At 33.5% G+C, this 13,599-nt stretch overlaps 1 protein-coding gene across 1 annotated transcript; it reads left to right on the top strand.

The window, feature by feature from the left end:
- The first annotated feature begins 7,908 nt into the window (after nt 1-7,908).
- LOC135080687 (transcription initiation factor IIA subunit 2) lies at nt 7,909-8,848 on the top strand. Its single transcript, XM_063975389.1, has 4 exons — nt 7,909-8,109; nt 8,188-8,315; nt 8,497-8,603; nt 8,678-8,848. The coding sequence occupies exons 1-4, from the start codon at nt 8,038-8,040 to the stop codon at nt 8,695-8,697; spliced, it is 327 nt and encodes a 108-aa protein (XP_063831459.1). The 5' UTR covers nt 7,909-8,037; the 3' UTR covers nt 8,698-8,848.
- The last annotated feature ends 4,751 nt before the right edge of the window (nt 8,849-13,599 follow it).

The raw sequence follows: 13,599 nt of genomic DNA, 5'->3' as shown, positions 1-13,599 counted from the left end.
CCTCGATTTGTGTAGGTTGTTGAAACCAAAAAAAAAACATTGTTTTCATTTGGGGACTAAAAAAACTGACTCATTAAAAGGCCTCGTTGTTATTATGGCCGTCTCCAAATAGTTATCAGAACAATAACTATTAAGGCTGAGTTGGGTATTTCGCCAAAAATGGTCACCTTGGTACGAAATATATTTTTGTTTTTAACTATTTTTAGTTTCCCATTGTATTAAGTAACAAAAACTAAGCTAATATATCTAAAAGGGGTGTCATAATTCGTTTTAGAAACAAAGTTATAAGGTCATGAATTTTTGGTAGCCAAGGAAATTATTATAAATATTTTTTTCTCTAAGTTTTCTTCTGTGGTTTGTTTTTTTTTGTTCGACCCATTTTTGTGTACCTTCGCAAGCAAACATACCAATGAATATTGCATCATTACAACCTTTTTACACAACTAAGGAAGATAAATTCAGTAGATTGAGTTGAGAGTTAAAAACAAGTTGTTCTATATCTATTCTGATACCCATTTCTTAAAATGTAAATTTTAAACTTATTCCAATAAAGAAATACTCAAAGTTTGACTTTACGCCGAATTAAAAATGGTCTATATAATTTCCTAATCCTTTTTATGCCACGGAAAACAAGGAAATTAGGGCCAAAGAAATTAGATTTATGCCTAAAAGACACCACAGACAAAAACCTATGTACCCTATGCATTTACTTTTTAAATCATGGGTTTACCCCTATAGACACTACATCTGTGTAAATAAACAATAAAATTAATCCATTGTTTAGCTGCAAAAAACCGTCCAAAGAAATTGACTTTTTAGTAAACAAAAACCCAAGGAGGGACCTACTTATGCGATTTGTCGCGAAACTGTTCAACGAAGTACTGTCCTGTCTCGATGGCCTCTTGGGACGAAATGGCCGAGTGTAACGGTGCAGTGCATTACATTCTAAGTTCTTTCGTTTCGTTACTACAATGGTCGAAAAGAAGACCCAGGGAAATTATACTTTTGACTCGGACAAGAACTTAACTTCACTTTATTTCCTTCCTTTAAGTATTTGACATTTAAAGTTTTTATTTTCCGATAGCCAAACGTTTCTCAAATATAAAAAGAGTGCTATTAGAATGAAATTACGCTTCAATTTGTTTTAATGTGCCTTCATTTTGGCAAACAACAGTAATGGACATAACAAGGAAATTAGAAAAACCGGCCAAGTGCGAGTCGGACTCGCGCACCGAGGGTTCCGTACAAACCTGCAAGGTTTATAAAGTTCGTTCATTACGACAATCGAGTCATAACTATGGTATTTTTATTGCAAAATGAAATTCATAACATTACAATGGGGAAAGATGGAGGAGCATAAATTTAAGACAAAGATCTCTTTATCGTTTAAGTAATCCTTTATTTTATATTAACACATATCATTTATCTATAATATAACTGAAACACTTATTTATAAGTATAACACTCTAAGCAGTTAGGACGCATTTAGATTATACAGCTACATTCACCAAAACATCGGGATTGAATGACGATGAGTGAGGTCGTCTTTGCCGTTTGAAAAATGTTGCCCTCCCCATACATAGTATAATAACTCGCGGTCATTGCTGTAACTAAAATTATGTTTACAATCACAATTTTTTTGGTGGTATAACTACTTAAAATTTTAAGCTTTTCGGATTTTTTCTGTTACCTGTGCTGTAAGCTATTGCTTCTTACCAAATTTCGAGATTCTATGTCAACGGGAAGTGGTCTTTAGGTTTTAATTCCCTTGCGTGTATAGGTGTACCATAATCTCATGGCAAATGGGGAAAATAAACTTTGTTGAGTGCAATACTGGGGAAATTGGATTAAACGATCTTGATACTTTTTATTTTTTTATTTATGACTTTAATATTAATGAACATGAAGTACGAATGGCTACCTATACATTTTATATCTAATCTGTATACTTATAACTTAACACTTCATTCAGAACTAGAAAACGATTCTAAGAACTCCACTTGCATTTCTTGTTCTTCAATAGATGATCAAGTTAAAGAGGTTTATTATACAGGGGGGAAAATTCCACCTGGAGGGAAAGTACTCTTAATACTGTAGATAGAAAATTTTACTGAAAGAAAACATTCCTTAATTTTTGAAAAAAAAAAAGAGAACTGCATTCAAAGATTTTCGATTCTTTTTCGAAAATTCACTACTATACCATACAATTTTCTGTAACATTATCAAAATAATTTAAGATTTAATGGTTTTCCTTTCATTTGATTTATCAAGTTTGTTAGAGAGATTTCATCCTTATACTTAACCCTAACGATCGATGTAATAAAAATGGGTCCATATTGGCTCACCTAAAGTTATTTACCCGAAATTGTTCTTCCTAACGATTTTAAATCCGAATGATCACTCTTCCTAAAATTTTTCATCCTAAAGTTTTCATTCATACTATTTGTAGTGCTACCGGCGATGTTCATAACACTCATGTTTCCGAAAATTGTAATGAATAATATCATTTATGTAAATATATTTAAACTCCTACTGTTTTTTATCATAACACTTTTATCCATAAACATTACCATAATATTTTCACTCATACCATAGAATAATAATAAATACTACGTACAGAAGTACGTTCTTCGCGAATGAAACGTAAGGCCACAGTTCTAACCTAACCTAAACCAATAATAATGAATAAACCGATTCGTTTCTGGAACTTGACTGAATGACTGGAGCGGGACTCTGGCTTCGCTCGCTCGGCTGGTGCGTTGTGGTCACAGTTCTAACCTAACCTAAACCAAAAATTATGAATAGGACCGATTCGTTTCTGGAACTTGACTGAATGACTGGAGCGGGACTCTGGCTTCGCTCGCTCGGCTGGTGCGTTGTGGTCACAGTTCTAACCTAACCTAAACCAATAATTATGAATAGGACCGATTCGTTTCTGGAACTTGACTGAATGACTGGAGCGGGACTCTGGCTTCGCTCGCTCGGCTCGTGCGTTGTGGTCACAGTTCTAACCTAACCTAAACCAATAATTATGAATAGGACCGATTCGTTTCTGGAACTTGACTGAATGACTGGAGCGGGACTCTGGCTTCGCTCGCTCGGCTCGTGCGTTGTGGTCACAGTTCTAACCTAACCTAAACCAATAATTATGAATAGGACCGATTCGTTTCTGGAACTTGACTAAATGACTGGAGCGGGACTCTGGCTTCGCTCGCTCGGCTGGTGCGTTGTGGTCACAGTTCTAACCTAACCTAAACCAATAATTATGAATAGGACCGATTCGTGTCTGGAACTTGACTGAATGACTGGAGCGGGACTCTGGCTTCGCTCGCTCGGCTGGTGCGTTGTGGTCACAGTTCTAACCTAACCTAAACCAATAATTATGAATAGGACCGATTCGTTTCTGGAACTTGACTGAATGACTGGAGCGGGACTCAAGTATACGTGCTAATGCCAACAAACTTGAACTTTAATATATCGTCAAAGAAAGAAATCTAAACAAAAAAGATATGACTTTGAATAATAGTGTAAAATATGGTTATGTTTAGAAAATCTAGGAGAACAAATAAAAGTATAATAGATGTTTATTGCTAATGACATTATGAAGTTGAATGATTCGGAATTATGAACATTAGAGACAGAGTAGTTAGGAATTGTGATTGTTAGGATGAAAAATTTTAGGAAGAACATTTTCGGACTTCCAATTTTCGGAGTTGAAAATTTAGGTGAACTTTGGCGCACCCAATAAAAATACAGGATGTAATTCCACCCTGTATAATATAAATCGCTCTTTCAGCATTTCAATTACTCAAACTAGCTTGATGAAATCTTTTTCAATTTTCTTTACATGGTCATAACTTTTTCACTATTCCTCTGCACCAATGTATGAAAATAAAACACCTGAAAACCCCGATAAAGCAGCTATTAGGTAAGAATAATTTAAAAATAAACATAACCCACCCTCCTTCTGACGCAGTTAGGTAATAAACTAAATGTATCAAAACATTTCACTCCAACTTACTGTCAACTCAACGACGCGCTTTAAAATCAAAGATTGAGTTTGAATTATGCCCTATTTTACAATACACATTGAAAACAATATGATTTGCTTGAGCTTTTTCGACTTTTTCACAAAAATAACAAATAGGCATGAAGAGATTACAAAATTTCTGCAGCGGCTGACAGATGTCTTGATTTACTTTGACAGGTGACAGTAAAGCCATAGACAATGGCCATATGAAAAACACACTTTTCCAATATTTTTGTTTGCCATGAGATTCTGGTACCTACACCTTTAGTTGCGAGTTTCAAAATATGCGGTATCAATGGTTGTACTTTTGCGTTTTGCGTTTTTGCGTTGACTTAGAATTTTTTTTTTCACGGGTTAAAGGTAATTAGATCTAAGTATTTGATATGAATTTCAACTTGATAGCTCTACGCGTTCATGAGGAAAAAAGTAATAAGTTTATATTTATTAAAAAATATATATTTTGTAATGTAACTAAAAATTTTAAGTTTTCGGAATTTTTCCTTTATGTGTGCTATAAAACGTTGCTTCATGCCAAATTTCAAGATTCTAGGTCGACTGGAAGTACCCTTTAGGTTTTGATTCCCTTGCGAGTACTTGCGAGTTTCAAAATATGCAGCTTAAATTGCTGTTTCTTTTGATTGCGTTGACATAGAAGTTTGATTTTGTTATAGCTTAAAGGTATTATAGACCTGAGTATTTGGTATGAATTTCAATTTAATACTTTTACGCGTTTATGAGGAAATGGGTAGTAAGTTTAAAATTATTAAAAAAAAAAATTTTATGTGATGTAACTAAAAATTTATGGTTTTCGTAATTTTTCCTTTATCTATGCTATAAGACGTTGCTTCGTACCAAATTTCAAGATTCTGAGTTCACGGGAAGCACCTTGTAGGTTTTGATTCCCTTGCAAGTGTCGAAAATTTGCGGCATATACGGCTGTATCTTTTGATTGCGTTGGCTTAGAAGTTTGATTTTTTCACAGCTTCAAGGGACAGTAGACCTGAGTAATTGATATAAATTTCAGCTTCATACCTTCACGCGTTCCCGAGAAAAAGGGTCTTGACAGACGGACGGACGGACGGACAGACGGACAACAAAGTGATCCTATAAGGGTTCCGTTTTTTCCTTTTGAGGTACGGAAGCCTAAAAACGACTTTTGTTTAAGTTTTTCTACGGTATTATTTGTAGTTTCTGCTATTGTAATAGCAAATACAAATAAAACTTTTGATTAACTTTCCCATAAAAATAGTTTTATACATATAAATATAAAAAAACATGTGTTCGCCTGCCTGGACACAGAAAATTTACTGTTTCGGCGAAATACCCAGTTGCACCACCTTAATTTAACAGTGTGTGACTGACTGACTATGACCATTAACCGGTGTTTTTTGTGTGGAGTTTGACGGACTTTTGACGTATGTTAAAATTAAAGTTAGATGGTGAAACCCAGCCTAGGTAAATTAAAGTGCAGAGGGTCTAGACAAAGTACACATTATGATTGGTAGGGCCCAAAAGATAAGGAGACATGTAAAGTGCCCCATAAGGGCTACCTTTTCTTTTTTTATTATTTTCTATTGACGTTCATAAGTGCCACTTGTGGTCTAAACTGAATAAATATTTTTTGATTTTGATTGATTTTGATTTTGATCGCAAACCAGTCGAAAAATGGTCAAAAGGTCTTTTTTGTATGGTGGAGTTTTAACGGAGTCGTTAATAGATTCGATTAAAAAGTGCAACTTCTTATCTAGGGGGCAGTGGAACTTTTTTAATATGGGTTGTCCCTTGTCCCGCGGAAACGCGTATTCATAGAGGGACAGTCTGTGGCAGCACTAGGTTGAACTCTATTGTCTTTGGTTTCAGGGTGGTTGTCATTATCAGAGCCCCGATTACGGTAATTTTTAACGTCAACAATCCAGACACGCTTCTCGACTCTGCGATACGATTGGTCGTTCAACAGCGTACGTCAGCTGTTTTGACCAATCGTATCGCAGAATCAGAAACGCGTCTGGATTGTAGACGTTATAAAAGTTACCGTAATCGGGGCTCTGGGTGCGGAAACTTCCATACTACGATCATCCAAGTGAAACTTGCTTTCAAACAGCGACTTCAGTCGATAAATTCCAATACTTTTTAACTACCCTAAAACGCTCTAGATGTCGCTGCTCCTGTTTCCTTCATATTTTCATTTTTTTCTTAATTAAAATATATTTGAGAATATTGTTAATTACAATGTGAAAACTTTTTTTAAAATGAAATTAATTTGTTTTAATTTAAAACTGAACGGTGACATTTTTTGTTATAATTTATATAATAGAGTAGTAGAAATTACTATTTAACATATGGCAACTTTGTTTTTCCTCCAGAATGGCCGGTGTTGTTTTTGTTAGGTTGAATCATGAAGCTAAAGATAAAAATGGAGGGCAAACTTGGAACAAAAACTTGAGTCAAATACCTACTTATATCTATCTCGCTCTTTGTGGCCCTACCTCTCTTTTTAGTGTGAACTGTAGTATTGCTATCTCCTGATTTAAATCTCCTAGTAAATTCTTCGAATTAGCCAATTCACTAACCAAATCATAAGTTAAACAAATAAATAATTAAATATTTGAACTACGATTACCTAGTTGAATTAAAAATCACAAAATTGTTGGCCGTTTAGGTTTAATGTGTTGGCGAATCAGGGAATTACAATCCCAATTCCTGGGGAATCGGTACCATGTGGCAACATCGGCCCAATCCGGCCCATCATGGCGGTTGTTTACTATTCTGTTTATTATGCAGTTAATTTCGTTTGAGATTGTTTACAGGAAATAATCATTGTTTTATCACAAGAAATGATGCAAAATTTTGTAGTGCGTGGTTGCGGTAGTACGTGGTGTCCTGGAAGTGACATAAGATTCCACGCGTAAGTGTTTATTTCGTGATTTCCGACATTGGATCATTGTAAACATTTTTCACATTTTTTACAGTAATTTCTTCCTAAAACGTTTTACCAGTATTTACACTTATCATTTTTAATGATACCTATGTCAAGAAATAAAGATTTTACATTGAGTTTCATTGAATTTGAGCAAATTAATATTTTTTGTTTATTTAGAAAGAGAGAGTCTGCCCACAGAGAGCGAGATAGTGATACATAGTTTGTGCTTCAAGTAGGTATTCGGAGTGTGGCCTCCATTTTTATCTGTAGCTTCATGGGTTGAATGCATTCTTGTTTTCTTAGCCATCGTTTATGAGTTCTGTGCATTCTGTGGCCCTATTAAAGTATTGAAGAGTCGAGTCAAATTCAAGTTCATTCCTTCGTACCTGCTGCTGTTCTGGTTCATCGGAGTTTTGTTCGTTCCTTCGTGAATCGCGAAGAAACTTTCTGTTATGTTCACAAGTGATCTGAGTTTTCTCAAAGTGAAAATATGCTTTTTTAGTGTTGTTGAAAACTTTGCGAAAAGATGCTTTTGGTGTATAATATTATGTGTGTTCATAAATAAAGTAAAATTATTAAATTGAAAAGTTTTTGTTTATTTGCATTTCCATGTGCAATGTAGAATTTTTCCAAATCCATTGTTTTGAAAATAATACAATACGTACACCATAAAGATAAATATTTTCAAAATAATGGATTTGAAAAAATTCTACATTGTACATCAAAAAAACAATAATTCTTTGAAGGTTATGAGGGCCTATGTGTGCGTGAACTGTGTGTATGTGTGCGTGGACTTTATGTATGCATGTGTGCGTGGACTATGTATGTATGCGAGCGTTACGTACGTAGGTTAAGTACAGGGAATTTAACACCAGGCTGTCAATTAGTAGGTTCAAAAATTTGACAGAGAGGGTTCTCTATTTCCTATGTATTACTTTTCTCTATGGTCATTATTGACTTTGACGTTGACAGAAATAAAAAGTGAAGAAGGAAGCAGCACAGAACGCGAACAACCAGACAAAAAGAAAACCAATACAACTTTAAAGTACAATTTCTTAGATAATACTCTCTTTATTAGAAATCAACAATGTCTTACCAACTTTATAGAAATACCACAATCGGTAATACATTACAAGAAAGCCTCGACGAGCTTATACAGGTAAGTTGTATTGTTTATATTTCCGAAGGCTTGTTTATTAGCAGGAAAACTTGAATTATTTTTGGATTTGCATTCCAGTATGGCCAGATTACGCCAGCCTTGGCCGTAAAGGTGCTGCTGCAATTTGACAAGTCTATAAACCAGGCACTGTCCAACAGAGTTAAATCGAGGCTAACCTTCAAAGCAGGAAAATTAAACACATACAGGTAATATATTTATGTGGTATTTTGGTACCTATTACAACTTAGTAGACCCTTGTGCTAATAAAGTATATAATGTGTACAATAATGTATTGCATTGATGGATAACATGATGCAATAAATGTTTATGACTACTATTTTTTGTAACAAGTCCTATCTTTTATAATGGTTTCATTTCACTTTTCAGGTTCTGTGATAATGTCTGGACATTCATGTTGAATGATGTGGAGTTTAGAGAAGTGCAAGAAGTTGCCAAAGTAGATAAAGTTAAAATTGTAGCTTGTGATGGCAAAAGTAAGTATTTTTCTATTACAATGCCTATCGTTTTTATCAAAATAATATATTCATTATACCTCTCTTTTTTGCAGATGTTGATGACCGAAGATAACCAAAAGTGATAGTAAATATTAGTTATAATATTTCTCATTACATAATTCTGATCACATCCAAATATTTGAATTTCTTAGTAAACTGATAATTTTTCCTTACCATGTAAATTGATTACCTACATAATAAATAAATTATTTAAGTGGCAAGTATTATCTATTCTTTTATTAGCTAGCTAGCTTAAAAACTAGCATTCTGCAGTATCTATGTCAGACCCTATAAGCCAGGGGTGGCCAACCGGTCGATCGCGACTATTAGTCCAGTCGATCGTGGCAAAGGAAAAATACTACATGATTGAGTACTAAACTGATCTACCACTTACATACATCTTGAAATCTTAAATGAAGAGATTTCAAGATGTATAGTGGTAGATCACCCAGGGTTTCGTCAGTAAACAGTAGATCTTATGTCTACTCAAGTTGGCCACCCCTGCTATAGGCAGTTGTTTACAGGGTTCGAAAATATCCGATATTTATTATAAATATCAAAATATCGGATATTTATGATATATATCCGATATATATCAACTTTGATATATATCAATTTTGTATGAAAGACATAGTATTATTTTATTGTATTATTCATGAATACTATTGCATATGTGTTACATAAACATGTTTTTAATGTTTTTAAAACTTAAAATCAGACAAATAAAGCAAAAACATAAAATATCTTTGAAATACGGCAAAATCAACTAAAAAAATAAAAATCTTATGTCAAAAAGTACAAATACAGTAACAAATTTTAAAAGTTGATATACAGGGTGTTTGGCGCATCGTGTGCCAAAATGATTTGGCGGATAGAATGGGTCATTTCCTATATTTTCAGCCCCCATAACACGTTCCATGCCAGGCGGCTACTTTTAAATTAATTTTTTTAGTAATTTCACCAAAATACCCAAATCGCATCATTTAATTTCGATTTAAAAAAAAACTACTAGGCGCAGCCCTAAAGTAAATATTTTGTTTTGACGTGCATTAATGTAGGGTTGCATCAAATCTAAATTTACTGGCAAATATCATCTAGTTTTTTTTAAATTCAGCTTTGAAGTTTTCCGAAAAGTTAAAAATGGACTGAACATTAAAGTTTACATGGGTATATTTTTTTTTTTAAAAGAGATAGCGATCTTAGAATTTTACCAAAACTTCTCTAGTCTATCCTCATTCAAACGGTATACTAATCTTGTTTAAACAATAACAACAACTTCACAAATTCCTTAAATTAGTGCATTGACTCTACTCGGACTGATTTGCGAAATTTGTGTTTATAGCCCCTTTATGTTTGAATAGCACGTTGAACACCTACAGGTAAAAAATATTTATCTTATGCAATGTAAAAACCTTTTCCCAATCGTTTTTCAATGTGGATTTCTTGAATTTAAAGACGAAAATAATTATTTTGATCGTTTATTAATTATTACAAATTTTGTTCAAAATGGCCTCGGCAACGTATACACTCACGACATCTTCTTCTAATTTTCTCTTTTTATTACTACAAAGGCGTTTTCTACTCGTGGATTGGAAGAGATGGCCCTATACAGTGGCCTGAACGTTCCCCAGACCTAACTCCGTTCGATTTTTACGTCTGGGGACAAGCTAAAGAACTGGTGTACGTAACGGATTCAAACAATAGAAAAACTACAACGAATAGAAAACGCCTTATTAGTAATAAAAAGAGAAATGTGGCTGCATACGACAACAGTCGAAATTAGAAGAAGATGTCTTGAGTGTATACGTTGCCGAGGCGGACATTTTGAACAAAATTTGTAATAATTAATAAACGATCAAAATAATTATTTTCGTCTTTAATTTCAAGAAATCCACATTGAAAAACGATAGGGAAAAGGTTTTTACATTGCATAAGATAAATAATTTTTACCTGTAGGTATTTAACGTGCTATTCACACAAAAAGGGGCTATAAACACAAATTTCGCAAATCAGTCCGAGTAGAGTCAATGCACTATTTAATTTAAGGAATTTGTGAAGTTGTTGTTATTATTTAAACAAGATTAGTATACCGTTTGAATGAGGATAGACTAGAGAAGTTTTGATAAAATCCGAAGATCGCTATCTCTTTTAAAAAAAAAATTATACCCATGTAAACTTAAATGTTCAGTCCATTTTTAACTTTTCGGAAAACTTCAAAGCTGAATTTAAAAAAAACTAGATGATATTTGCCAGTAAATTTAGATTTGATGCAACCCTACATTAATGCACGTCAAAACAAAATATTTACTTTAGGGCTGCGCCTAGTAGTTTTTTTTTAAATCGAAATTAAATGATGCGATTTGGGTATTTTGGTGAAATTACTAAAAAAATTAATTTAAAAGTAGCCGCCTGGCATGGAACGTGTTATGGGGGCTGAAAATATAGGAAATGACTCATTCTATCCGCCAAATCATTTTGGCACACGATGCGCCAAACACCCTGTATATCATCAAAACCGGATATATATCCCTTGATATATATCCTCGAACCCTGGTTGTTTATTTACTCTGCCTAATGAGTAATGGTCAATCTCTAACCTCTTGATATATAATATAGCTAGATCACTAGCTATGCCCCTAAATACATGGATATAATATATTCAAAGAAAGTTACTAAACATCTAACAACTAAAAATAGGCCCAAGGCCATCAAGTTTAGGCAGAGCCCAAAAATTACTTGCTTTGTTAATGTATTAAAATATTTCCCTGGTGACTTTATGTTGTTAATTAAGTATAAGTAATGATGAAAAATTCAAACGAAAGATAATGTTACTCATCCATTTATTCAAAAAAAGACCATAATCTAAACAATATATACATGATGTACCTAGTTTGTAACAGATCTGCAAAGAAAAATGATTGAAGAATAGGTAACCTAACTAAATTGCTATAATCATATCGAAATATAGATACAATACTAAAACAATCCAAAATAACACAGGTACATACTTAAATCATATTACAAAAATAATGTATCTAATAGAGAAATAAATACTTTGTAAATAAACAATTATGCATTTGTATCTTTAGAAAACTACACATAAATGGAGTAACTAATGTGTCCAATACAGTGAGACCATTATGAATATACTTATACCTTTGCCACAATTATATCTATCGTCAAAAAGTTTCAATTACAGTCTAATGGTAATTATTAGTGTTATGAAATTGTATATGATATGAAACAAAACCCGTAACAATCCACCACCTCTGACGAGATAAAAATAATGATTGATTCTTCAAATTGTCTTAGTGGCGATAGAGGTTTCCCAAGTAAGCAGGTGACACAGGGAGTAGAACAGTAAAAAAGAAAACATTATACCTTGTCTTGCATGAAAACTAAATTATAATTGAGCACTACTGATTGTAAAAATAGAAATATTGTCATGTTAGATTGAGATGAAGAAAAAAGAAGAAACTGAATAGTAGCAAATAAGCAATTTTGATATTGGTCAGTCTGCCAAATCAGTCCTATTGGTGATTCGTGAGCACTTATTCATTATGAATTGCTGCGCTAGTCAGATTAATTTACTGTGCGTTTAAATCATTATTGAACGTCAACATAATTGTTCAAATCAAATTTATTACATTTCAATTAAACCTCAAACTATATACCTAGTATTTTTATGATAATTTAGGTACATTTACTGCATATTGTTTTCATACACATTCTACTGACCATTGCTGATAATACAGTGATAATAAAGAATACCTTAGATTATCATATAATGAGTTTACCAGATATTTGTTACTTGGAATTGTATACTTTCATTAATGTCACATACCAAGAAAAAAATACAATTTTCAACATTTTATTTAGTGTATAATTGAATAGACGTCACTTCTAGTATTATTCTATTTTATTTATGGTTGTTTTATACATAAACATATTTAATTAAACACCCGTCTTATATCCGACGTGAGCCATGGTTGAACCAAAACATTAATTAAAATAATATCTGATTACAACAATCACATGAAAACACTTCAGAACCCAACCTTAAATAGAATTTAAGTCAACAACATAACAAAGAAACATTACAAAAATAAAGAAACTTTTTAAATTTGAGTCCCCGTCGGACGGTAGTTATAGAAACGTATAACCTGTCACGAAGCGACGCGCGCGCGTCAATGCACCGGGGCCGAAATGAGTCCGCAGTTAAATGATTAAGCAATAGCATCGCTTTTCTAATACACAAGTGTACGGCGACACGAATAAAGTTAACATGCGTGTCAGAGAAAAATATTGTGAAATAAGTTTTAATTACGTTAACACTATCGGCTGCGAAAGCGTACAGACATGTACGCCACAGTAATTAGATAAGCATAATTATGTAGAGAAAAATGCAAATTGAGACGATAATAGCTTCATCCATAAACACTATTTGTCTTTAAGCAAATATAACTATTGTATTGATAACAGAGTTCCGAACTACTGCCACAATGGCACAAACCAAAATTACTCTGTCGTAAACATCGCTACAATTTCCAGAAGCTACCTACTAAAGTTTATTCAGCTCGACAGTACTGCGATGAGAAGGTATATAACGCTGCTATTACATTGCAGACTCATATTAACAGAACTATCCAAAAACATCATCTACACAAAGACTTCTTTGTACAACTAGATAAGGTATATGAAATTAAAATCACGTCAGAACGACAATTTGATCTGTCAAAAAGTTATTTGGTATGGCATTAAAAGCTGATTGGTCACTATTTTGGCAATATCATGCAATAATCAATGTCAATGCAACTAGAAATGTAAACAAAAACAAATTCTTGAGCATAATAAGGTTTAAAACATGGTGGGAACTATTTTCCCACTGCTTGTCAAAGGGTATTCTTTCAGGACAGCCTGTCTAGTTGTGCACAGAAGTCTTCGGTCGCCGTAGCCTAGGGCGCATTGACGCGGC

Source organism: Ostrinia nubilalis, chromosome 18 (assembly GCF_963855985.1).
Source record: "Ostrinia nubilalis chromosome 18, ilOstNubi1.1, whole genome shotgun sequence".
NCBI classification, from domain to species: Eukaryota; Metazoa; Arthropoda; class Insecta; order Lepidoptera; family Crambidae; genus Ostrinia; species Ostrinia nubilalis.
This window is presented reverse-complemented; position numbering and strand designations above follow the sequence as displayed.